Below are 27,166 nucleotides of genomic sequence, written 5' to 3' on the forward strand. Positions count from 1 at the left end.
TCGCCTCAATGAAATTATTCATTTAAGTAAAGATTGTAGGCATCACCTCATCCCCTGGTGAAACCTGGCTACTGTCTACACAACAAGGTAGGTAACAAGTGGAGGAGAATATTATATGCAGTTGAAACAATACTGGGAATGTAGGTGGAAAGAATGTAACTTCATAAACTAGAATTTGTCAGGACACATGGGTTTACAAGAGAGAGCGCCACGGGATCTTTAATTACCACAATTGAGTACTTCCAGTTACCTGCCTCACTTAAGAGATGGTGCCCCTACACAGGGGCGGCTCTTGACATTTCGCCGCCCCAAGCAGGGCGGCATGCCGCGGGAGGCGCTCTGCCGGTTGCTGGTCCCACGGCTCTGGTGGACCTCCTGCAGGCATGCCTGTGGAAGGTGTGCTGGCTGCCGCGTGGGACCAGCGGACCCTCCACAGGCAAGCCTGCGGGAGGTGCACCGGAGCTGCCTGCCGCCTTCCCAGTGACCAGCAGAGCGCCCCCCGCAGCATGCTGCCCCAAGCATGCGCTTGCCGTGCTGGGGTCTGGAGCCGCCCCTGCCCCTACAGCAGAGTGTCCTCCAGCATGAGGCTAGTACATTCACTCAGTACTGACCCAGAGGGACATTTTGCACACATCTGTATTGGAAGTTGCCCAAGGTAACAAAAGTCCCACTCCGCCCATTATAGAAAATTGTTTGTAAAACAACTGATACAAACTGGATCATTTACTCTAGAAAAGCAGTACTGAGGGGTCTGCAAGGCTCCTGATAAAGTCATAGGTTGGCATGACAATGAGCCTAGAGATTCTAGAAATAGGAAAAATGTTTATAATTGAAATCACCAAGTATTTTGATTGGTTCATTGTAATGGCATGAGGCTGCTGCCCCATTTTGTACACAGTTTGTTCATGGTCGCTAAATGGAACAGAAGAACACATGAAATGGAAGGAGAGAACTTTCCCATCATGGCTGGGATTCCCATCACCTCCTGGGATCCACCATGACACAAAGAGTGGAAAGACAGACAAATTGCTTAGGATGAGAACAAAAGGATTGCACAGAGATGTAGGGACAAAATCAGAAAGGCTAAGGGACAAAATGAGTTACACCTAGTGAAGGACATAGAAAACAATAAAAGGCTCTATAAATACAACAGGAGCAAGAGAAGGACAAAGAAAAGCACAGGTCCACTGCTTAGCAGGGAAGGAGATCTAATAATGGATGATACCTAGAAGGCTGAGGTGTTTAATGCCTATTTTGCTTCAGTGTTCACTAAATATGTTAATTGTGACCAGATGCTAAGACAATTCTTATTAATAACAAAAGGGAAAACTCAAAAGTCAGAATAGGGAGAGAGCAGGGTAAAGACTACTTAGATGAGTTAGATGCACTCATGTCAGCAGGGCCTGAAAATTCAACTTACGATACTTAAGGAACTAGATGAGGCCATCTCTGAATCACTCTCTCTGAGAACTCATAGAGGATGGATGAGGTCCCAGTGGGCTGGAGAAGGGCAAATATCTTTTTTATGATGGAACAAAGACAACCTAGGGAATTAAAGACCAAGCAGCCTAAGATGGAAAGATACTGGAACAAATTATTAAACACTCAATATGTCAGCACTTAGAGCATAATAGGGTAAAAAGTAATAGCCAATGTGAATTTTTCAAGAACAAATCATGCCAAACCAACCTAATTTCCTTCTTTAACAGGATTATTAGCCTACAGGATTGAGGGAGCCATAAATATCACTTGTCTTGATTTTAATAAGGCTTGAGACACAGTCCCACAAGACATTCTTATAAGCAAACTAGGGAAATGTGGTCAATTGAATTACTATAAGGTGAGTGCACAGTAGATTGAAAAAAAAAAGTATTCAAAGAGCAGTTATCAATAGATTGCTGTCAAAATGGCAGGGCATTCTAATGGGGTCTCAACGATGGATCTCGGTCTAGTACTATTTCAGTATTTTCATTAATAACTTTGATGAGTGGAGAATATACTTATACAATTTGTGGATGACACCAAGCTGGGAGGGGTTACAAGCACTTTGTAGGACAGGTTTAGAATTCAAAAGGACCTTTATAAATTGGAAAACTTGTAAGAAATCAACAACATGAACTTCAATAAAGAGAAGTGCAAAGTACTACACTTACGAAGGAAAAATCAAATGCACAAATACAAAATGCGGAATAACTAGCTAGGCAGTCGTATTGCTGAAAAGATCTAGGGGTTATAGTGTATCACAAATTGAACATGAGTCAACCATGTGATGCTGTTGTGAAAAAGGCTAATATTCTGGGGTGTATTAACAGGATTGTCATATGTAAGACACAGGAGGCAATTGTCCTGCTCTACTCAGCACTGGTGAGGCCTCAGCAGGAGTCCTGTGTCCAATTCTGGGTGCCATGCTTTAAGACAGATGTGGAAACACTGGCGAGTGCCCAGAGGACCAACAAAAAGGATAAAAAGTTTAGAAAATCTGACCTATGAGGAAAGGTTAAAAAACCTGGATATGCTTAGTCCTGAGAAAAGATGATGAAGAGGGCCTGATAACAGTGTTAAAATATGTTAAGGACTGTTATAAAGAGGATGGTGATCAATTGTTCTCCATGTCCACTGAAGGTAGGACAAGAAGTAATGGGCGTAATCTACAGCAAGGGAGATTTAGGTTAGATATTAGGGAAAACTTTCTAACTATTCTTATAGGTGAGCTCTGGAATAGGCTTCCCAGGAAGGTGGTGGAGTCTCTATCATTGGAGGGTTTTATGAAGACAAACACCGATCAGGGACGGGGTAGGTTTACTTGGTCTTGGCTCAGTGCAGGGGAGTGGACAAGATAACCACTCAAGGTCCCTTCCAGTTCTACATTTCTGTTATTCTATGACAATGTTGGGCCTTCATCATCTTGATTCTGAAAGACTTTCTGACCAGCCTGAGGGAACCAAATGGCGAAATCCTGGACACTACCCAGGATGTGAGCCTGAGGCTTCTGATGTCACCCCGCATGCCCTCCCCCCACACACACCATGTCATTTGCCTTCCCCGCCATGTTTCTTTTTTCTTTTTCTATCTAAGGAAAGTCTGGCTCAGCTGGCCAAGACGACTCCATCTGTCCCAGCACTGCTGTTGGCCTGACCACAGAGTCAGATAAAAGTCACGCCTTAGTCTGACATTGGTAAAAGTTTGCTGGGTCTCAGGGTGGCAGATCAACACACCTGCTGCACCGGTAACTCAACAGCAGGGAAGCTGCACGGGAACGTCAGCATCAGAGACCAGCAGCATTTTCTCTTTGCTATTCGTCTCTCCCCTTTGTGAAAGGAAACAGGATTGGACCTCAGCGGCACCACCACCACAAAGGCATTTCCTGGGGATTGACGTTGGCTGCTGCACATTAAAACCTAGGGAATGATCCTCACCTGCAGGGCCATTGCCACAGTCACCATCAACATCTTTACAGTGCTGCCTTTGGTAGCGTTACTGCAGTTTCACGGTGTTCCCTTTTCTGGAGAATTGCCAGGGAACCCTGTGCTAATGGTGTCACCTGGAAAGGCACTTCCTGGGTAGCCATCACATACCTTTTGCCGACAACTCTGATGGGTTTTGACTCTGGTGAAACTCTGAAAGGGAAATTACATTTAAATAACAGTGAAAGAATGTAGAGTGTAGTTCAATGCAAGTGCATTTCTGTTCTGTATGGAGGCAACAAGTGACTGATAATCCAATTGCATCCTCTGTTAATGAAGTAATCACCAAGGAGAGCACTGCTACCAGCCATCAGTGTATGAAGTTCAGTTTGGGGAATACTGTTTCTCGGACCTCCCCCTGCCTGGTTCCACTGATGACTAGTCTGCACTTTACATGATGAGCCGGCCACGTGGTCAGAGAAACACAGAACAACTGGCACTGGGACAAACAGTCAATTCAGGAGCGTTTGTGGGGAGAGGGAATCCCTCACAAACACTCATGTTCCAACACAGATTAGGTGAAACAACTAAAGGGTCCATGCAAAGGAGAATTCTGCCCTCGGTCAGGGATGGGCTAGGTGGCCCAGGAGAGCCTTTAAAATGTAGGGATCTAAAACAGACACTGAGGGCAGCCCGAGGGAATTTGTTCATTTGGGATAACTACCACTTGGGGCCTCCCCCCCAACACCCCCTAGCTTTTCACTAGGTTCAGTTATTGATAGAATGTAGGATGCTGACTGGATTAAAAGCCGCACAGGTAACCAGACTAGTTTGCTTAATATTGCCACTCCTTTTGCCAAGCATCTGTGACTAATTTAGGGGAACAAAGAACCCTTTCCCCACCCCTCAATAATTATTATTTTATTACTGAGTTTTGGTAGGATCTAGAGCCCCAATCGGGGGCCCATTGTACTAGGCCCTGTGCACACACATAACATGACTGTCCCAGCCTGACGGAGCTCAGTCTAAACCAAGTAACTGCCCCCTGCATTGCGCTCTGGAGGCTTCTAAACTCTCCCCCTGGGGGACTGCCCAGGGCAGTGAATTCCAAAGGCCTCTAGGGAGAGCCCCACTGCCAGCCCCAGAGCTTCCATCCCAGGGACCCCAGGCAGAACCAGCCCAGCTGGGCTCCACTGGCACCGTAGGATGCAGGGAAGTGGAACAGGAATGACTGTAACAGGGTTGAGTTTAGCTCCATCACTGAGCACATGGAATCTAACACTGCTCCACTACAGACTGGCTCCCCACTGGCACTGGCTCTTACACTCTTGTGGGACACTGCAAAGCAGCCTGGAGCCTCTGGAACTGCAGCTCTGCAGCTTTGCTGGTTCCTTGGCTGTTTGTACTGCACTGAATTTGTTTCTTGCATTAAAAGATAGCCTTGGAGATAATAAAGATCCTGCCTGGAACCCCAGGAATGTCTCATGTTGTCCACCAGCTGTTTGGGGATAACATACTCTGCTGTGACCAGTTACCAGTTACAGATCCTCAGTTCTCTGTCCCAGCTCTGGCACAGGTTAGAGCAGCCTGGGGGCTGGTCTTACTTGCACTAGCTGCTAATGGTCACCAAGGAATGATCCCCCAGCTAGGGATGCATCCCAGTAACTCCTTCTCTGCACCTCTCTCTGCCCATGGCACTCCCTCTGCACCGCTCTGTTGGCTCTACACCCACTGGGGACTCCCCCACATTGGGGATTTCCTCAGAGGGAGTGTTACAGGCTGTCTCTTCTCCTTTTGTGCCAGCTGAGTGGTGAAAAGGGAGTGGAGTAGGTGAGAGAATCTGGGCCACTGTGGGCATCTCTGCTCTGAGTCCCCCTGGCTTCCTGCTGGGATTTGAAATTTGTCATTCCTGCCATCAGCCTGTTTCTCCTTCTGCTCCTGCCACTGCTGCCCTGGGGGAGACTCCCAGGTTTTACAGTAACTTTATGTCTCTTACCTTTCTCTCTTTCCTCTCTGAGTTTTGCAGCAGAATCTCGGAGGTTGATCTGAGTGAAAACCTCTATGGTTACATCTACTGCAGCGTCTCCACTATAGAATTCCATCAGGAGGTTCTTCATATCTATCCTGTCGGCATTCTCCAGCCGACCTCGGGGGATGTTACCTTTCCCCTCAAAGTCAGAATGTGATAGTTTGTCTTTAAATCTTTTCAAGTCTTCCTGAGAAAGGTTGTCGAGAGCTCGTAAGAGCAGGTCACTGACTTTGCTGCTTTGGTTTCCCATCACTGGGCATCAAGATAGAAGCTAAAATGCAATGTAAAGTCTTCATGTTAATCATTAATTGGGTATAACAATAATTATTCCCATGTAGAGGAAAGAAGTAATCTAGTGGTGGGAGAAGATCACTGGGGCTCATAACTCCTCAGTGTTTCTCTCTCACAAATGATTCTTTGTGCCTGTTTCCACATCTGTAAAATGGAGATAATCCTACTGATCTAACTCACAGGGTTGTTGTGCAGCTTAGACAATGTTTGTAAAGCCAGATGAGTAATAGGAAGATAGGAGCTATGGTAATAGTATTTATCATCCAACTGGGTTTGAAAATAGAGGTGGGACACCCTAATTTAATTAACATTTCAAAAATATAAACCCAGAAAATACAGTCCTGGAATATCAGGCCCTGCGTCCTGAGATCCAGCATTAGCTTGTGAGGAGCCTCCTGGGTACTTTGGATATCAGAGCAAGGCGAGGTGGAGCAGTGGTAATTTCTGACATACAGTGCATCTACACAGCAACTGTGGGGTGTCGGTCCCAGTTTGGACAGACAGATAGATGTGAGCTTCAGCTCTACTTGAGCTAGGGCCTAAAAATAGCAGTGTGGTGGGGGCAACACAGGTTAGATGCCCATGTCAAATCCTGCCTGACCCCCTGGATACATACCCGGGTGGCAAGCTCAAGCCACCGCCCATGCTGCTTCTTTGGGGCGGGAGCACAAACACAGCCCATGCACATGTCTTCCTGCACTGGGAATTACACCTCTCACTTGCTGTGTAAACTTACCCACAGGCCCTATTCTGACAGGTCTCACCACCCACATGTACAAACTACAACTAGTTCAGATTAAAGTTGGCTCATCCCAAGAGAAAATGCAGAAAGTGATCGACTTACTGTTGGTCAGAACGCTCTCACCAACATCATCTGATGGCTCTTGTTTGATCTGTTTCTCTCCATCTTCTTTGTGTTCAAACAGAGACATCCAAAACAACCCTAGGAAGAGGAAGAGGAAACAGGAAACTGTTTGCTCGAAGTTTATTGTTCAATACAAAGAAACTAAAACATCACTAGCTAAAACTGAACTTCAGCACTTTCTGAATTTCTCTACGAACCCTCATACCACAGCAAGTACGATTTAAAGCCTTCTTAGTCCATGTATCTATATTGTTTTGGTTTTTATTCCTTTTATTCCTTTGGCTTCAGCAACTTGTTTCTCTGAATAGTGAGGTCATGAACTCCATAATCATGTTCACCACTTCTCCCTTCCCACACACTCCATGTTGGGAGAAAATATTGTAGCAGCTTTATCAAAGCAGTGCAGCAGCTTTAACCAGGACAAGCCACACCTAAATAGCATGCAACAGACAGAATGGGGATTGGACTTTGTATCATCTTGATACATAAATAGCAGTGATATCAGCTTATCCTGTCATAAATATAAAGGTAAAGGTAACCACCTTTATGTATGCAGTAACATAAAATCCCTCCTGGCCAGAGGTACAGAATCACTTACCTGTAAGGGGTTAATCAGTTCCATTAACCTAGCTGGCACCTAACCAAAAAAAACAATGGGGAAAAATACTTTCAAATCTAGGGGCGGGGAGGGAAGGTTTTGTTTGTGCTCTCTTTGTGTTGTTCTCTCTTGGGACAAAGAAAGAGACCAAGCAGATAACCCAGCTCCTAAAAAACCCTAAAATAATACATCTAAAATTCAAAAAAAAGGTAAGTAATTGCAAGAATATCCATTCGATTATCTTTTGTTTTAGCTTGTAAATTTTCCCTATGCTAAGAGGTAATTTTATTCCTGTTTCGTAACAAAGTTAGAGGGAAATTCTCTATGTTTTAAATCTTTTTATTTACCCTGTAAAGTTATCTTCCATCCTGATTTTGCAGGTGTGATTCTTTTACTTTTTTTTTAAATAAAATTCTTCTTTTACAAACCTGATTGATTTTCAGTGTCCTAAAAAACAGGGATTTGGTCTGTGCTCACTTTGTTAACCTATTGGTTGGTATATTATTCTCAAGCTTCCCCAGGAAAGGGGGTGAAGGGACTTGGCAGGATATTTTGGGGGGATAGGGCTCCAAGTGGCCCCTCCCTAAATGTTTGTATAAATCACTTGGTGGTGGCAGTAATACCATCCAAGGACAACGAAAGGAATTTGTGCCTTGGGGAAGTTTTTAACCTAAACTGTAGAATATAAATTTAGGGGGTCTTTCTTGCAGGTCCCCACATCTGTTCCCGAGTTCAGTGTGGGGAGGGAACCCTAACACATCCTATTCATGGGTGAGGGGAAGAATCCCTATCTTTAATATTAAAAAAATCATGAGAACAGAACTTTGGACAAAAATGAAGTCAGCAAAATTGGATCTCCATGGACCACAATAATCATAAGCTTCAAAAGTGAGCTTGGAAAGTTTTACAAGTCACTCATACAGTTACTCAGAAGGAAATAGCTGCTTGTTAAACAGAGGAAGTGAGGACACATTTCTGATACGTCCCTGTGAGATTCTTAATCTCTGCCGTCTTTCTGGGGCAATTCTCTCTGAGATCAAATAAGCAGCAACTCTAAGCTTCCATGCTGGCTCGCACCCCACCACCTGCCACCATTTGGGGCTTTGTTACCTCATTTTAAGAATTTCTTGTACTTTTGTTTTTGTCTGCAGCTGCCAGCAGCCCTTGTCCCAACTGAGAAGTGGAAACAAGAAGTTTGCTGTTCATTTCAGCAGAGAAATAAGAACTATGGGAACCAGAATCCATTGGTCCTGCTCCTCTTAGGATGGAAGCAGAGAGAGGGGTTTCTGCCTGGGGTCAGATCTCAGCTGGTATGTCAGCTTAGTACTACTGCCAAGGGATGGCCCATATACGGGTCCCTAAATACACAGCTTTACAGGGGGCTGGATTTGCTTGTATCAGCCCTGCACATAAAGTGAACATAATAACCGCTGCCCTAGAGACACTCCTATGTTGAGGCTAGCGATGTAGGTGCTATGGCCACTCTCTCTGGTGGTTGGTCCCCTACTGCATCCATTAGTCTCTGCTCACAACTCCAACCCACGCAGACTCCTCAGACTCCCTGTCAAGGTTCCTTCCCACTCTGAACTTTAGGTACAGATGCCTCACCTTTTTGTCACGCTTTGGGATGAAAACAAATGTTGAAATATTTGTAATTTCCTTGTTAGATGGGAAATCTGACTTTTGCTCAGCTATGCTATTGAATGACTTTGATCACTGAGTTCTTTACTTTCAAAACACTTTGGATCTGACTCTTAAATGAGGACTCAATCCCTGTGAGTGCAGTATTCACTTTCAAAAAACATAGAAACCAGCATGAAAGGCCTTTTCTTCTTTTACTTTAGACTGTAACTACAGTGACTTTTACTTTAAATGGTCACCAAAGACTCCACTTTGATCCCTGACAAATTTAACAAAACAACTTTTAACTAGATTATTTTTCTTTTAACTTTCTTCAGGTTTTTTTTAAACATGTCACTGGGTTTTAAAACTTGTTTTTATTATAATAATATGTAGCCCCTCCTCCATTTTCTCTCCTAGGCACTTGCTATCGCAAATATTTGGGGTATTTTTTCTCCACTCCTTGCATGGGTCAGGTTCTGGGTTCTTTTTCTATTTTGGCTCCTGGTGTTGCCACTCAAAGAGACTCTGCACTATGCCCAGTGCACAGGGTGACTATCCTTTGATAAAGCCATGATAATACTTCAAACAGGAAAGAAGCATAAAGCCTAGTATACAGGGGAGAATAGAGTAAATAAAATAAACCTCAGCAAATGAATGACACACCAAAAATAACACTATAACAGAAAGGTGAACTGTATTGGTCACAGGAAAATAGGATCGGGGCAGGAAGGGTTTAAGATTATCTAATAATTAAGAAACATTATTAACCCATTTTCCTGCATCCTAATGCTCACAAACTCCTCTAACCCCATCTCCCACCTGGCACCTTCCCAAGGTGGATGGTGCTGCTGAGGTCGCGTATCCTGAGATGGAGTGTTGCAGCACTGTGGTGGTGGCTGACTAAAACAAAAGTCACCTTTTAATTCATGCCTTGATAGGGCAGGCTCTTCTCCTGACTCCATCCGGTTCATTAGAATCCCTTGGGATCTCGGATGGCTCTCGGTAACCTGTGCTGGGTAAGATCTCTCTCTCTCTCTCTGGATTCTGGTCACTGCGATGCTGGAGACGCCATATCCCTGAAGCCACAGTCTAAGAGTAATGCAAACTCCTTTTTCAGGGAGCAGGAATTTAGCAGAGGCTCCCTGATCTGCACAGTCTATTTAACTGCAGTGCAGACATACCTGGTGAGCAGAAAAAGGCTGCTGAAATCTGCCACCTTTAAGAAAAACAGTTTTTTCCCCTGAGATTGTATCTTGGGAACAACTGGTCAAATATCTAAAAGTTTGGAACACGTACAGAATCGCAGGCACTCATGAGGCTCACTAACTTTCAAGGTAATCTGACTAACCCTGTGGATTTTAGAAGAGTTGATTGTTAAACAGAAACCTGGTCTAAACCTTAACTATAGCATCACCCTGCAATAAGAGACCAGAAAGACAAAGGATGGGGCAAGGAAATATAATTATTTTTTCAGATGGAAAATTGAGACCCATAAAGATAGAGTGACTTGCCCAAAGTCACATGGGGGAGTCTGTGGTAGAGGCAGGACTTTAATTACAAGAGCCTCCTTTCTCCTGAAGAGAGCTTTGCTCATTCTCTTGTGTTTTTTGGTCTCAGAAATGTGCTTTTTGGATTGGACACAACCTCTCTTTTCTATGTTTATGGTTTTTAAACAATAACAAACTTAACAATCAGCATTTAAAAATTAGGGCCAGTGCTACTTATGAATTTTCTGACCACGATACACGTGATTTGTTGAAGTGTGTCAGAAAAATTCAAAAAGCTCTGTCTTGACCAGGCCGGATCCAAACAAACATCTGAAAGCTGTGAAGAGGCAAAACAAAATCCAGGTAGGGTTGTCTGGAGGAGGAGGGTGAAGGGTGGCCATCTCCTAAACATTTTTGAAATGTCAGGTGCCATTCCTAGTATATCTGAAAGTCTTCAGACATTTTAAAGGCAAAATTCTATGCAATTAGAATAATAAGAGCATTCATGGTGTTCTTCTGGAGTTCTGCACTAAGAAAACTTTCTAGTGTCTCAAATTACATGTTAATATAGAAGTGCATCAAAACCACAAGACCCTAAATAGATACAATTATTTGCCAATAGATGCGTACCCAGCTATATTCTAAAACCCAGCATCAACTTGAGTTGATGGGGAAGGGCACAAGCAGCTCCAGGATTAACTTTGCATTCAGATTTAAAGTTAAATCCGGACTGAAAACCCTTCATTTTACACATCATTTTGTTAGGAAGAAAAATCAGGTTATTCTTGCCTCTGATCTCAGTAAAGACTCTCATGCCCTCTGCCAATCTCAGCCAGGCCTCTGAGACCCCTGTTACACCAGAGAATCATGTTGTAATACATGACAATGTTGCCATCTTGTGGTTTTATCACAAATCTCTTGATATTTGATGTTTTTCTGAAAGTCCTAGTGCCCAGAGTCATGTAACTAAGGGTATGTCTACACTACCAGATTAGTTCGATTTAACTTAATTCGAATTTGTGGAATCGACCTTACAAAGTCGAATTTGTATGTCCACACTAAGGACACTAATTCGACTTTGTGAGTTCACACTAACGGGGCAAGCGTCGACATTGGAAGCGGTGCACTGTGGGAAGCTATCCCACAGTTCCCGCAGTCCCCACTGCCCATTTGAATTCTGGGATTTCCCCACAATGCATGCTGGGGGGAAAAATGTGTCGAGGGTGGTCTTGGGTAACAGTCATCATTCAACGTGCTTTCGGATGTCTCAAGGGGAGATGGAGGAGCTTACTGACTCGCTCGGATCTCAGCGAAACCAATATCCCCATTGTTATTGCAGCTTGCTGTGTGCTCCACAATCTCTGTGAGAGGAAGGGGGAGACCTTTATGGCGGGATGGGAGGTTGAGGCAAATCGCCTGGCTGCTGATTATGCTCAGCCAGACAGCCGTGCAATTAGAAGAGCCCAGCGGGAAGCGCTGTGCATCCAGGAGGCTTTGAAAGCTAGGTTCCTCAGGGAGCAGGGTAACCTGTGACTGTTCAGTTTCTTTACAGCGAAGCGGAACCTGCCCCTGCTTCAGTTACTGTTGACTTTCTTCTGCGGTTACATACCCCATTCACCACGTTTCCCGCCTTCCAACACACGTTTAAAAATAAAGTTAATGGAACATTGTTAATTAACAACGTTTTCTTTATTAATGAATTCGCGTTAAAGGGTTGAAACAGGGACGCAGACTGTGGTGGGTAGGGTGTGCAGTGATGTTAACACCGCTTCTACACTCGAGGAATGATAGGCTCCTGCTCCTAGAGCGGTCTGCAGTGCCGGACTGGTTGTTTCAACGGAGCCTGCCATCCCTCCTTTTCGGGACTCTGTGTGCGGGGGCTATGTGACCTTGTGGCAGGGGAGGACGGTTACAGATTCCCCTGCTGCGTGGCTCTGTGGTCCGGGACAAGGACCCATGCATAAGTTCTGTAACCGCCCTCCTATGCCACAAAGTCACGTACCCCCCACCCAGACAGAACATGGAAAACACCTCCCAGACCGACCAGGGTGCCTACTGACTGCACTGTGTGTGTGACCTGCTGTTGATCCTGCCCCCGTGTCTGTACCCTGGTAAAGGTGACTGTCCTATGCAATTAACAACCCCCCTCCCCCGCCCTTCACAGACAGTCTTCTGTAGAAAAACTTGACGGAAATAGTAATTAACAGCAAACTACTTTTAATAATCAACTACACAGTTAGGGGATGAAACTGGGATTGGGGCTTCGGTGAGCCAGGAAGGGAAGGACTTCTCAACATTTAGGGAATGAGAGCCTTCTTGTATTTGTGCACTCTGCAGGGGTGCAGTGACAGTTTTCATGGCCCCTGTCGCCCCTCCTTCTTGTTACTTTGGGTGAGGGGGGTTTGGGACTTTGTGGCGGGGGAGGGCGGTTGCAGATACACTGCAGGGGGGCTCTGTCCTCCTGCCTGCAGTCCTGCAGAACATCCACAAGGCGCCAGAGCGTGTCAAATTTTCCCTGGGCATTTCCTGTGTGGCTGGTCAGAACATCCAAGCTCGGACTGCTGTCCAGAGCGTCAACAGAGTGGTGCACTGTGGGATAGCTCCCGGAGCTACTAAGGCCGATTTCTGTCCACACATAGCCTAATTTGACATAGCCATGTCGAATGTAGCGCTACTCCCCTCGTCGGGGAGGAGTACAGAATTCGAACTAAAGAGCCCTCTAGGTCGAACTAATTAGCTTCCTGGTGTGGACGGGTGCACGGTTAAGTCGAATTAACGCTGCTAAATTCGACATAAACTCCTAGTGTAGACCAGGCCTAAGTAATACTCTCCATTTAAAAAGAAAATGAAAGCTTAGTTCCTACTTTTGTAGTTGCAGAGAGCCTGAGAACATGAACCCTAAAGTCTGAAAAAACAGAAGCCAAATAAAAGGAATTCAGTGTATTGGTTTTTTTTTTTAAATCTCATTATTTTTAAGACAATCACATAACTATGCTCAGTTTAAGACTCTTTGCAACCTGACTCGTGATTTTTGAACATTTGGCAGCATACAGTGAGTGTGTATCTTAGTGCAATGTTTTGGCATTACAGTCCCCCTTTTATAATTTTGTCATTTGTTCTGTTGTTTCTCTCTTTGCTCAGATATTTTCTTCTCTTTTCGTCACTCTCTTTTTTCCTTCAGTCTTTTGAGTGTGTTTACCCTCAAATTTAGTCATTTTCTTTTTCCTGCCATTCTCCCCCACACCATCTTCACTGTTTTCCTTCTGCTGCTCCCTAGAGACTCCCTCCATGCTTCATTAATTCTTTCTGTCTTGCTCCCTGTATCCTTATTAATTCTCTTCTGTCCCCCATATTACTTTCTAGGGGATTCCCCTATTTCCTTTACAGTTTTTCCCCACTTTCAGTGCTCTTCTTTGGAGGTCTGCCTTCCTCTGCACCATGGTGGGTATTTTCTTACCCCACCTTAGCCTTATCTCTTCCATCAAAGGTATCAGGGTGTGGGAGTGTGGGGTGGTGTCTTTCCTTACTCCCTTCACTACCCTTCTCAGGTTGCACCCTGAGGGTCCCTTCACACCTCCCCATTGAGCAGAGTAACAATATTTTTAAGGCAGAGGGGTCTCCTTTTAATACCAAGTGAGGTTCATTCCCTCACATGCCCTCCCCACACTTTGGGGTCTCTTTCTCCTCACCTTCTCAGGTGTCTTCTGTCTCTATCTCTCTTTTAGCCTTTAAATCTTGTGGGGCTCTTCTCTTCTGCTTCAACTTGGATGCCCTCTTTTCTCTACCCTCCCCAAATTAGGGTTTATCCCCTCAGATTCCCACATACACCTTTGGGTTTTTTTCTCCCCCTGCTCAACCCAATCTTAGAATCTCTCCTCCCATTGCAGGCTCCTCTTTTCATACCTCCAAAATACCTTGGGGGACAGTGCTAGGTCACTTACTGAGCATAGCATCCTGCTGGGAGCACATGGCTCCAGGATCTGCACTGGTTGCCCATTGGTCTCTGGGTGGAATTTAAGAGGCTGGTTCTGATCGATAAAGCCCTAAATGACCTGGGACTGGCCTACCTGAGGGATTGTGTCTGCCCCAACTGCAGTCAGCACGGGCACCTGAGCTGATTCCCCCTTTGTTATAAAAGAGAAGGGATGGTTGGCCTCTGTGAGGGCTCTGGGACTTTCCCGCAGTCCAAAATACCCCACATTTAGGGACCTTCTGGGCATGCTGCAATGAGCCTCTGTTTGATTGGGGTTTTAAAGAGGGTTGAGAAGGTGTTTTCTGTAGCTGAATGGATAAGTTCCTATTAGAATAATTAATTTAATGCTACTGGGGTTTTGGTTGTAGCTCTAATTGTGTGTTAGAGGTCTAGAGCAGGGGTGGGCAAACTTTTTGGCCTGAGGGCCACATCTGGGAATAGACATTGTATGGTGGGCCATGAATGCTCACAAAATTGGGGTTGGGGTGTGGGAAGGGGTGAGGGCTGTGGTTGGGGGAGCGGGTTCTGGGGTGGGGCCAGAAATGAGGCATTCAGGGTGCGGGAGGGGACTGTGAGCTGCAGTGGGGAGTAGGGTGCAGGGGAGTGAGGGCTCCGGCTGAGGTTGCGGCCTCTGGGGTGGTGCTGGGGGATGCAGAGTTTGGGGTATAGAAGAGTGCTCTGGGCTGGGATTGAGGGGTTTGGAGGGCGGGAGGGGACTCAGGGCTGTGGCAGGGGATTGGGGTGCGGGAAGGGGTGCAGGCTGGGGGTGCAGGTTCTGGAGTGGGGCGGGGGATGAGGGGTTTAGCATGCAGGAGAGTTCTCTGGGCTGGAATGGAGGGATTCAGAGGGCAGGAGGGGGATCAGGGCTGGGGCAGGGGTTGGGGTGTGGGGAGCTCAGGGGTGCGAGGAGAAGCTCAGGGTGCAGGCTCCAGGTGGCACTTACCTCAAATGGCTCCCAGAAGCAGCAGCATGTCCCTTCTCCAGCTCCTACACAGAGGCGCAACCAGGCAGCTCTACACGCAGGGCCGGCTCCAGACACCAGCATTCCAAGCTGGTGCTTGGGGCGGCATTCTGCAAGGGGCGGCAGCCCCCCTTGTTTTGCCCCCAAGCAGCGTGCCGAATTGCTGCCATGGGTGGGGGGGGCAGTCTGTGTGCCCTTAGGGCGGCAGGTGCATTTCCGCGGCGGCGGCAATTCGGCGGCCGCGTCTATGTTTAGCTGTCCGGGGCAGCTTCAGCTAAACATAGACGCTGCCACCAAATTGCCGACTCCGCAGAAACGCGCCTGCCGCCCTAAGGGCACATGGACTGCCCCCGCCGCCCAGGGCGGCAATTTGGCGCGCTGCTTGGGGCAGCGAAAACTGTAGAGCCGGCCCTGTCTACACGTTGCCCCATCTGCAGGCACCGCCATTGCAGCTCACATTGGAGCACCGGAGGAGGACATTGGAGTGCATAGGAGCCGGAGCGGGGCTATGCCGCTGCTTCCAGGAGCCACATGGAGTGGCCCCCAACCCCGCTCCCCAGCTGGAGTGCCAGAGCGGGGCCACGTGGCTGCTTCCGGGAGCCGTGTGGAACAGCCCCAACCCTGTTCCCCGGCTGCAGCACCAGAGCACCAGAGCAGGGCAAGTCCCAGACCCCACTCCCCAGTAGGAGCTTGAGGGCTGGCTTAAAATGGCCTGCGGGCTGTAGTTTGCCCACCCCTGGTCTAAAGCCTCATGTAGGGGTCTTTTTGTAATCTGAATCAAAGTGAAATGATTTCTCTATTGCTTCCAAATTAAGAATCACTTTAGAACAGGGGTCGGCAACCTTTCAGAAGTGGTGTGCCAAGTCTTCATTTATTCACTCTAATTTAAGGTTTCACGTGCCAGTAATACCTTTTAATGTTTTAAGAAGGTCTCTTTCTATAAGTCTATAATATATAACTAAACTATTGTTGTATGTAAAGTAAATAAGTTTTTTAAAACGTTTAAGAAGCTTCATTTAAAATTAAAGAAAATGCAGAGCCCCACAGACTAGTGGCCAGGACCTGGGCAGTGTGAGTGCCGCTGAAAATCAGCTCACATGCCGCCTTCGCACACGTGCCATAGGTTGCCTACCCCTGCTTTAGAGTTACACACAGGTATCAAGAAGGGAAATGCAGAGGAAGAGGCATAAACAAGTCATCATTTTGCTCTCTGTATATCTTCATATCCTACAGACTGGGGTATTGTGATCTCACATTTGCTTGTTGTGGGGATCTGTCCTCTGTTCTCAGCACCAGCCAGACCCTGACAGAGCTCGGCGTAAGGTGGAACAACCTAGGAGATTCAGGAGTGCAGCTGCTGTGTGAAGGATTAAAACATCCAAACTGCAAATTACAGACACTGCAGTAAGTACCAGATGGTTCCCTTTAGTCTGTGCCTGTTAACACTGTGGTTGGTGAGTTACACTCTGTTTATCAGGGTCACAATAACCTGCATAGAACCCAGCCATGGACCAGCCCCACTCTGCTCCCAAGGCAAAGAACAGAGACTCACTGATATCTTCATTGGTCACATTTTGCTAGTTAAACAACTGAATAATGAGAGAACTGCAGAACATAGGGCTAGAAGGGGCTACAATGATCAGCTGCTCTAACTCCCACCAAGATGCAGGAGTTCTGAGTACTGCAGTGGGCTCAGTCCCTGGGCCCTGTTCAGCAGGCAAAGTAGCTGGGTAATTGTCCTAAAGGGGCAGCCAAAGGTCCCTCAATACAGGGTAATCCTTAGGTGGTGCAAAGCAGGTCTAACCACATTTTTGGCACCCTTCCACAGCATCCCTCCTGCCTCAGCATACGAAGGGCAGAGAGGTTAGGAGGGGCAGGGTGGAGCGCAATGATGCTTTACTGGATCCTAGCCTGGCACAGCAGCTGGAGTAACTTAGAGCAGCCCTGAGATTCCTCTTAGTTATACCAGAGGCTGTTTTGGCCCCCACCTGGCCCAGGATCAGTGCAGTAGGAAGGTGGGTTACAGCCAATATCTTCTCCTCGAAGTCTCTCAGCAGTGCCAGATGTGAACTTGGTGCAGCCGAGGACAGAATCTGGTGGCTTTTAGCAAACCACAGATGCAGCATATTTTGACATTAGAAAACAATGATTTTACTCACTAAGGCAGTAACAACCCCACATGTGTGCACACTGCCCTGAACTGGAGCTGTCACTCCTGCTCTCCCAAAAGAGCTGGAAAGAAAAGGAAATTGAACATGGCTCTTTTCTCCCAAAAGGGCTGTAAACAGTAAATGTGAATAAATATTAATGTGTTTCCCACAAAGGGGCTGAGACTCCCCTCTGATCATTACCCATCATTTAACAGAATCATAGAAGATTAGGATTGGAAGGGACCTCAGGAGGTCATCTAGTCCAGTGGTCCCCAACCATTTTGTGACCAGTAGCACATTCATGTTTTCAGAAGAGCGTGGCAGGCGCCAACAATTTTTCAAGGCTTATTTTGTATTTGTACATTAAATAATACAAAAAACATATTTAATAATACATAATATATGAATCCAGAGAGAAGCCGGAGAAAAGCCACAAGGACAGAGAACACCGATGCCTGCAGCCCTGGAGTACTCTGTCCCCCGCAGGCGCTGAGACCCAGATTCTCTTCTCTGCGGGGCCTGAGGTGGGCCTCGCACCTGCCGGGGACCGAGAACACCAGCGCCTACAGCTCCAGAGTTCTCTGTCCCTGGCAGGCGTAGGGCCGCGGCTTCTCTCCCCTGCTGGGAACTAGGCAGGCCCCGCACCTGCCGGGAACAGAGAACACTGCACCCGCAGCCTGAGTTCTCTGTCCCGGCAGGTCCCCTGCTGGGCACTAAGCGGGCGCATATAAATGCCTGGGCGGGCGCCATGGCGCCTGCAGGCACCACGTTGGGGACCACTGATCTAGTCTAACCCCCTGCTCAAAGCAGGACCAATCCCCAACTAAATCATTCCAGCCAGGGCTTTTTCAAGCCAGGCCTTAAAAACCTCTAAGGATGGAGATTCCACCACCGCCCTCGGTAACCCATTCCAGTGCTTCCCCACTCTCCTACTGAAATATTTTTCTTAATATCCAACTTAGACCTCCCCCACTGCAACTTGAGACCACTGCTCCTTGTTCTGTTATCTGCCGCCACTGAGAATAGTCCAGCTCCATCTTCTTTGGAACCTCCCTTCAGGTACTTGAAGGCTGCTATCAAATCCCCCCTCACGCTTCTCTTCTGCAGACTAAATAAGCCAGTTCCCTCAGCCTCTCCTCATAAGTCATGTGCCCCAGCCTCCTAATCATTTTTGTTGCCCTCCTCTGGACTCTCTCCAATTTGTCCACATCCCTTCTGTAGTGGGGGATCCAAAACTCGATGCAATACTCCAGATGTGGCCTCACCAGTGCTGAAGAGAGGGGAATAATCACTTCCCTTGATCTGCTTGCAATGCTCCTACTAAAATGCAGCCCAATATATCATTGGCCTTCTTGGCAACAAGGGCACACTGCTGACTCATATCCAGCTTCTCATCCACTGTAATCCCCAGATCTTTTTCTGCAGAACTGCTGCTTAGCCAGTCGCTCCCCAGCCTGTAGCAGTGCATGGCCAAATCTGCATTGTCACCCCAGCTACTGATAACACAGCCCAGTCAGCAAGTATGTCACAGAGAACGGGCTGTGGGCTGGCACCCAGTGCCCTTTCTGGCACATCCTTCTCATGGCAGCTAATTCAAGGCTGGTCTGCAACCCCACTGGCCAGAGCTCAGCCCTGTCATCTCTGGTCTCCTCAGCATCCCTGTGCATTGTCCTCCTGTGTCACTAAGCCTTAGCAATTGCCTCTCGCCTCCTGCTTGCAGGCTGCTCCACCCCCACATGTCCTGGTGCTGCTGCTCCCAGCCCTCCAGCCACAGCCTGCTTCTCTGATCAGCTCGCCCCTTCCCACCTGCCTCCTTGCCCTGGCTCTCAGGATACCACTGCCAGGCTTTCTGTCCTTGCTACCTGCAGCCTGCTGCTCACCCCCCCACACACTGGCCCTCTCGCTCTCCCAGCCTGATCCCTTCTGTCCAAAGGATGTCACTTCTCTTTCCTCGTCATTCTGCTTAACACAGCTCCCCCTACTGGTGAGATGCTAATCTAGGTTCTTCCTCTACCAGAATAACCTAGCCCAGTGTCCCCAACCTTTTGTGACCAGTAGCATATTCATGTTTTCAGAAGAGCGTGGCGGGCGCCAACAATTTTTCAAGGCTTATTTTGTATTTGTACATTAAATAATACCAAAAAACATATTTAATATTACATAATATATGAATCCAGAGACATGCCGGAGAAAAGCCACAAGGACAGAGAACACCGGTGCCTGCAGCCCTGGAGTACTCTGTGCCCAGCAGGCGCAGGGCCCCAGATTCTCTTCTCTGCTGGGCAGTAGGTGGGCCCCGCACCTGCCGGGGACCGAGAACACCGTGCCTGCAGCCTGAGTTCTCTGTCCCTGGCAGGTCCTCTGCTGGGCACTAGGCGGACACACATAAATGCCCTGTCGGGTGCCATGGCACCCACAGGCACCACTTTGGGGAACACTGGTTTAGTCCTTTCTCTTCCTACCATTCTAGCAGGGAACCAGTAGGGAACCAGCAGGTCATTACAGTGTATTGTTAGGACCATCCCACCCATTAGAAATAGCACCTGTAATAAGATGGTCAATGTTTGTATGGTGGGTCCTGCGCTTTTCTTGGGAGGGGCTAAGACACTACCCCTTGCCCCTGCTCTTGGGTGCCAAGGGCCCCACTAGTGACCCAGGAAGGTGGTAGAGGAGGGAAGCAGGAAAGGGGTCTGGGTTTTCTCCTCACTCTGAGTCCCTCTCAACCTCTGCGGGTTTCTTACCCTCTTCCCCCTTGGGTGGGGTTATCCTCAGTCCTTAGATGTTGGAGGAGGGAGTCTCCCTTACTTTGGTTCTCTGATCTCTCAAATCTCACAACACACCTCCAAGCTCTAGTCCTCTCTCCTTCCTCCTCTTCCCTGACTGCCTGAAGCAGGGGGTTTCATTAGGTTCCTGATGGGGCCTTAATTGACTACAGGTGCTACAATTAACCTGTAGCAACCCTCCCTAGTCTACAGGGAACCACACCTTAATTAGCCTGAGGCTACCACTCTACCCCTGCTCCCAGGCCCTCCTGTATCACACACCTCAATCTGCCTGTCCCTAAGCTAAGTAGATCGAAGTCTGTCACTATAAGGCAGGTTTTCCCATCCTTGTATTATTCTCATGGCTCTTCTCAGGACCTTCTCCAATTTATCACCATCCTTCTTGGACTGTGGGCACCAGAACTAGACACAATATTTCAGTAGCCATCATCACACCAGTGCCAAATACAGAGGTAAAATAACCTCAACTCCTACTCGAGATTCTTCTCTTTATACATCCATTAGCCAGGGGCGGCTCCAGGCTAGCATGCCAAGCGTGTGCTTGGGGCGGCATGCCGCGGGGGGGGCTCTGCCGGTCGCCGGGAGGGCAGCAGGCTGCTCCAGTGGACCTCCTGCAGGCATGCCTGCGGAGGGTCTGCTGGTCTCGCAGCTCCGGTGGAGCATCCGCAGGCACGCCTGCGGGAGGTCCAGACCAGCGGACCCTCTGCGGAGGTCCACGACCGGCGACCGGCAGAGCGCCCCCCGCAGCGTGCCGCCGTGCTTGGGGCGACAAAATGGCTAGAGCCACCCCTGCCATTAGCCCTTTTGGCCACAGCAACACACTGGGAGCTCATGCTTAGCTGATTATCCACCGTACCCCCTCAAGTCTTTTTCAGAGTCACTGCTTCCCAAGATAGGGTTCCCATCCTGTAAGTGTGGCCTAAATTATTTGTTTCTAGATGCACACATTTCTATTGGTCTGTATTAAAATGTACATATTGTTCGCTTGCACCCAATTTCCCAAGCAACACAGATCGCTCTGTAGCAGTAACTTGTGCTCTACATTATTTCCCCTTTTGCAATTTTTGTGTTATCTGCAAACTTTATCAGTGATACTATGTTGTCTGCCAGGTCATTGATAAAAATGTTATGAAGCATAGGGCCAATCGATCCCTGTGGGATCCCCATAGAAACACACCCTCTTCTCTTAAACACTATAAGCCCTGGAGGGAATAATTTACCATGTGCAGGTATTGTGTCAGTTACTATGTGTTCTATATGCGCTTGTTCAGAAGAGAAGGCTAAGAGGTTACATGATCACAGTGTACAAGTACCTACGTGGGAACAAATATTCGATAATGGGCTCTTCAGTCTAGCAGAGGAAAGTATAACAGGATCAATGGCTGGAAGTTGAAGCTAGACAAATTCAGACTGGAAATAAGGTTCAGTGAGGGCAGCTAACCAATGGGACAATTTACCAAGGGTTGTGGTGGATTCTCTGTCACTGGCAATTTTAAAATCAAGATGGAATATTTTTGTCGACAAGCTCTGCTCTAGTTCAAACAGGAATTGTTTGGGGGACGTCCTGTACTGCAGGTCAGACCAGATGATCACAGTGGGCCCTTCTGGCCTTGGAATTGATGACTAATCCCAAAGGCTCCTCTCAGAGCACTGTGGTTTACTGTGCATGCCTAGAATGAAGACTGCTGATGTCAGCGAATGGGGCAAAAATAAGCAATCACAAATCTTTGTATCTCTCTGGCTCCTGCAGACTGAGTGGTTGCCATTTCACAGCTGCTTGTTGTGAGGATCTCGCCTCTGCTCTCAGCACCAACCAGACGCTGACAGAGCTGATCCTGGGAGAGAAAACAATGGACAACTCAGGTGTGAAACAGTTGTGTGAAGGACTGAAACACCCAAACTGCAAACTGCAGAAACTGGGGTAAGTTACAAGTGGGCTCCTTTCACGAGTGTTCCTTTCACATGGGGCCAGGCTTTCGAAAGTGCTCAGCATGCAGTAGCTTGTGACTTCTATGGTCAGATTTTCAGAAAAGCCAGCAGCACCCTGGGTAAATGGGACTTCAGTCCCCTTGAACATCCAGCCCCAGTTGTGGGTGCTGAGTTCTTTGGAAAATCTGGCACATAGTGATGTGATTTAAGCTCTTTCTCCTGGGGTCACAATGTTATTGTCCATGCACCCAAGAACTGGCACCTAGTCTCCTCCTGCAGAGAAAGGAAGAAAGATCCACTGCTGTGATAACAGTAGAGCTGGGTGACATTTTTTGCTCAAATAGTAAATTTGCAGAAAAATGCACTTTCAGGATGAAAATATTTGCAAATGGATGTTGCATCTGATGAATAATTTTGGCAGAATAAAAAGGTGGGTTTTTTTAAACAAAAGATTTGTCTTGTCACTTTGAAACAATGTTTTGTTTAGAAATGTAGTTAATTTGATTAATTTGTTTTTTGAGGGGAAAAAACACTTAAAAAGAAACTAAAGAAAACCACAAAAAGACCCGAATTTTTTTCAGATCAAATAAATTTTCATTTGGCACCAAAAAAATTGTTTGTTTGATTTCTTTTAACAACAACAACAACAACAAAAACCCTGAAAATTTGAGGTTTTGATTCAAAATGAACCTTTTCTTTTTTTTTCTTCAGTTCAGCCACCAATCTGAAAAATGTATTATTCATGCAACTTGACTAACTTAAACATGGGATAATAAAGTGGCTGAGCACTTCAAAGGCAGCGTAGTTTTGTGTTAGAATTAGGGTGATCAGACAGCAAGTGTGAAAAATTGGGACGGGGTGGGGGGTAATTGGAACCTATATAAGAAAAAGAGCTAAAAATCGGGACTGTCCCTATAAAATCGGAATATCTCAGTACTCAGTAAGCAGGACTGAGAATACGAGTCGGGGGTGTTTCACAATTGAATTAAAATAGCCCTCCATGCAAATGATAATTTACCACCATTTCAACAAATAATTCTGGGACAAAGCCAAACAAAGAAAAAGAAAAAGGAAAAGAGGAAAGGATACAACGTTGACACCTAATTGTTTTTGTTTAATTTCTTTTTCTATCTATGATGGCAACCCTGTTTCTTCACTCTTCTCCTCCTCATCTTGGTTGTCTGTCTATTCAGTAGCTCATACAGATATTGGTAGGATTGGAAGGTCCAGCCGGCACCTTAGGCAACTGACATCTGCCTTTTCCTCCAGAACAATGTCAGGCAGTTTTAAACTGTTTTTAAGATCATCTTAGTTCATAAAAGCTACCAGAGTTTCAGCTTAAGCAGCATTTAAATCCAGCACAGCCGGACAGCTACAAGAGAATGTTTTGAAATTTCTATACCACTGGCCTGAAGGGGAAAAGGCAAATCTATAAAAGAGAGAGAACTAAAAGGACCAGAAATAAAGGAAGATAAAAGACTGATGGGAATTAAAAAATGGAAATAAGTTCTGTGGAGCATTGAGATAGCAAATACATTTAAACAACGTCCAGATTTCTACACAGTCCTAAGCATCCCCCACACCGCCTTTGGTTCTGGGATGTTACAACCAAAACACATGATGACAGGTTTCAAAACGATTTAGATTTAGAACAATAACTTTATAGATTAATAACAATTCAGAAACAAATAAGTTTGCTGAAGTCAGTTTTCTCACTTGCTATAAATGTCACATGCTGGCATCTCCCTCCCTCTAAGTGGGCCGAGAGTTCCACACGTCACTCAACAGCAGCCTCTTCAGCAGGCAAGGACGGGCCTGGTCAGACTCCAGAGGGAATCCAGTGCAGATGGTGACTGCCGGGGTGGACCAGAAATGTGTGGGATGGGGAAAGAAGATGGGCCCAAATAGTTATGTCTGAACATTCATTGCAATAGTCTTTTGTGTCCATTCCAGAGATGATTTCACTGAAACCAATGGTGTGCGGCTAACTCTGCTTCAAAGGGACTGTGTTCTCAGGCATTATGTCTAACACTTTTTCTTGACTTGTTTTTCCCCACAGCTTGAGCAGTGTCAATGTAAATGAAGACACACAGAGAGAGCTAGATGCTGTGAGAAAGAGGAAACCTGATATGGTCATACATATATGGAAGAATTGGTGAGCAGGAGCCATTGCACCGACACTGCTCTGGCCTGGCTGTCGGCCTGCTAGCTGGGACAGCAGCTAGGGACAGGACCTGCCTCTTTTAAGGCATCTCTGGCATCACCAAGGACTCTGGATGCATATTCTCCTGCTGGTGTTAAGAGTGAGAACCTCACACTGTGGGGAAAATACGCTCCCGTTTTGTGAGCTTGTTGAATATACACATTCAGCCTCCACAGGCGCAGGACTGGAAGAGACTGTCAGGTCTGTGAGAACCAAAGGCTTATTATGTGGAGCTGGTTAGGCTTTTTAGGTTCACCCACTGATATCTGCCCACATCCTCAAGGTTGTAGACCCCTGTTGCTTATTGAAAGAAATGTTGTTTGGTTTCAGTTTTATAAATTGTATTAAAACTATTACACCAACAAACTGTATCACCAAAGTGAAGCTACTAATCGTACTACAAAACTAAATGAAGCGCAGAGCAATGCAACTATCCAAACAAAATCAAACCCCAATTAAATTAGTCTCAGTGTTAAATCAAAACTATGTCACCAAATTAGTTACCTCATCAGATTAATAAGAACTGATTATTTGTTGTATTAATCCTAAAAAGGATCTAAGAAGGTGACTGTTTGGATTATGAATCCCAGCTAAAGAATTTTACCCAATCAACCAAATCTATAACTTGGTGCTGGGTCACTCTCTTAATACTGTAAGGAGTTTATTATTTAATGTCCAAACCACAAGCTCAGAGCCAATTACAAAGCTTTCTCCTGACATTTCAATGTGTGCTGGTGAACACTTTCCTCCCCTCACCCAGAGCTATTACAGTGTAGGCTTTGAAAAAACACACACTGCTAAGCAGCAGTTTGACATCTCTTATTTAGCAATTTACAGCTGACAGCTTTGTTTCTCAGGCCTCAAACACACACAGACAGAACATACTTCAGCGAATGTCTTTGAGACTGTTTTAGGGCTACTTCTATCCGGGGAACTTTCTTTAAGGCGCCTTCCTGGTGTAGATTCTACTGGCGCTCGTACGCACATGCTGCATGTATGTACAAACCCAGGCTCTCACACCATCAGATTAGAGAATAAAAAGGGCTGGGACATCTCCCAGTTAATAAAACCAAGGCAAAAATAGAAAAAAGGGAAAAACAAGACATTTAACATAATGCCCATGCTTGTGCTGGGACTTATAAAACACAAAAAGTCTGTACACACTAAAAAAATGCTGACTGACAGAGCAGGAGGGGGAAACACTAACCCCCCTACCTTTTAGGCTTGATCCTGCTATGATCGAGGGTATATTCACCTATGTAATTTATATATATAAATTTATATATATTTTTCCGACAGACGGGTAGGAGCACTGAGGACTCTAATCTTCTCCCTATTGCCCAATATCTCTATGACCGGGGGTGTGCACAACTGAATGATTGATCACTTTATACGTATGATATACCCTTTAGCAGTATTTTCAACAATCACGGTGCATGTCCTCCCCCTTTTGCAATTCTCCAGCAACAAATGTTATGCTTAGAAGAAGCACACGGGATTTTTTTTTTAGGGGAAAAGGCAATACGCCGCGGATATTGGAGATACAACAATTAGCATATGCATTTAATTACACACATAGACACACTGTCCCGCTAGTCAGTGTTACAGTTACCAGTTAAGAGGCTGTCTCAGTCTAGTGGCCAGCTAGGTTGATTACAAGTAGGGAGGACCCAGGTTCTGTAGGTCACGACACGATGCTCTGGGGAAGTCTTGGCAGGATGAACCCAAAATGTTATGGCAAAGAACCCTGTTTATATAGAGATTTTTGTTTTATTGAGACCAATGAGTTTTTCACCATTATGCTGTAATTAATTGCTGTTTGACAAGGGCTTGTTTTTTTAATTTTTAATTTTTTTTTATTTTTTATTTTGTTTTTTATTAGTTTTTTGGGGAGTTACCCCATGCTGGTTTTGATTAGTTATTTTGTCCCGGTTGATAGGTACCTGCCTTATTTTTTAAGAGTTGTTAATTTGTCCTTTTTTGACATTTTAATAGGGGCATGTTGCAATTTTTTGGTATCTTTATGTTGTTTTGGGGGTTTGTTTTAGAACATTTGGTTTGATAATGGCCTTGACAGTTATTTTTTTACATACACATTTTTTATTTACACACAAAACAGGATTGATTTACACAGAACATTTGAACAGGAACATTAAATTACAATGCAGGAGAAAACCATTATTGCATTCTTTTATTAATTTTAAAATGCTAATTTTAAACCTACAACAAAGTGGTGACCCCAAAGGTCTATTACTGCCTTGAAATTAGCTTTAGACACAAGATTCTGGCTGATGCAATTTTTACCAAAGGCCTGTTAGGCCATTCCTTTCTGCTTTCCGAAATAGTGGCTGGCAGAATATTGTTCAATTATTTATACATTAATACATTTAATACATGCTACATTACCAGTCTTTATTTTTTTGTAATTATACAAAATACAAACCTAAGATTTTACTACTACAAGGCCACACAGGCCAAGGCCGGTCAGTGGCTGTATAGGCAGGTGCCTAAACATCTGTTGGTAGAAGGATTGAGACAGAGGGGTTCTGAGGGTGGGAGGGTGATCAGGGCTGGGGCAGGGGATTGGGGCATGGTACCGGGTGCAGGCTCTTGCGGGGGGTGCGGGCCCGGGGGGGGGGCTGGGGAGGAGGGGGTTTGGGTGCAGAAGGGTGCTCTGGGCTGAGATAGAGGGGTCCAGAGGGTGGGAAGGGGTTCAGGGCTGGGGCAGGGGTTGGGGTGTGGGGAGAGGCTCAAGAGTGCAGGCTCCAGGTGGTGCTTACCTCAAGCGGCCCCTGGAAGCAGAGGTGCAGCCAAGTGGCTCGGGACGCTGCCCTGTCTGCAGGTGCCATCCCTGTAGCTCCCATTGGCCA

At 46.2% G+C, this 27,166-nt stretch overlaps 1 protein-coding gene and 1 pseudogene across 1 annotated transcript; one reads left to right on the top strand and one right to left on the bottom strand.

Moving 5' to 3' along the window:
* LOC120405024 overlaps positions 1-7,226 on the bottom strand; it is a 53,249-nt pseudogene extending 46,023 nt beyond the window's left edge.
* On the top strand, positions 6,496-24,984 carry LOC120403975 (NACHT, LRR and PYD domains-containing protein 3-like). Its single transcript, XM_039535996.1, has 4 exons — positions 6,496-6,569; positions 16,465-16,635; positions 21,915-22,085; positions 24,153-24,984. The coding sequence occupies exons 1-4, from the start codon at positions 6,496-6,498 to the stop codon at positions 24,250-24,252; spliced, it is 516 nt and encodes a 171-aa protein (XP_039391930.1). The 3' UTR covers positions 24,253-24,984.
* Positions 24,985-27,166: the final 2,182 nt, after the last annotated feature.

Source organism: Mauremys reevesii, linkage group 4 (genome assembly GCF_016161935.1).
Source record: "Mauremys reevesii isolate NIE-2019 linkage group 4, ASM1616193v1, whole genome shotgun sequence".
Lineage (NCBI taxonomy): Eukaryota > Metazoa > Chordata > Testudines > Geoemydidae > Mauremys > Mauremys reevesii.

What these genes read in the sequence shown, in the direction of transcription:
- LOC120403975 (XM_039535996.1), top strand. Translation starts at nt 6,496, where the DNA reads ATGTACAAACTACAACTAGTTCAGATTAAAGTTGGCTCATCCCAAGAG. An exon ending in CAGAAAGTGATCGACTTACT is followed by an intron (nt 6,570 to 16,464) that starts GTTGGTCAGAAC and finishes CATATCCTACAG; the next exon opens with ACTGGGGTATTGTGATCTCA. An exon ending in TGCAAATTACAGACACTGCA is followed by an intron (nt 16,636 to 21,914) that starts GTAAGTACCAGA and finishes TGGCTCCTGCAG; the next exon opens with ACTGAGTGGTTGCCATTTCA.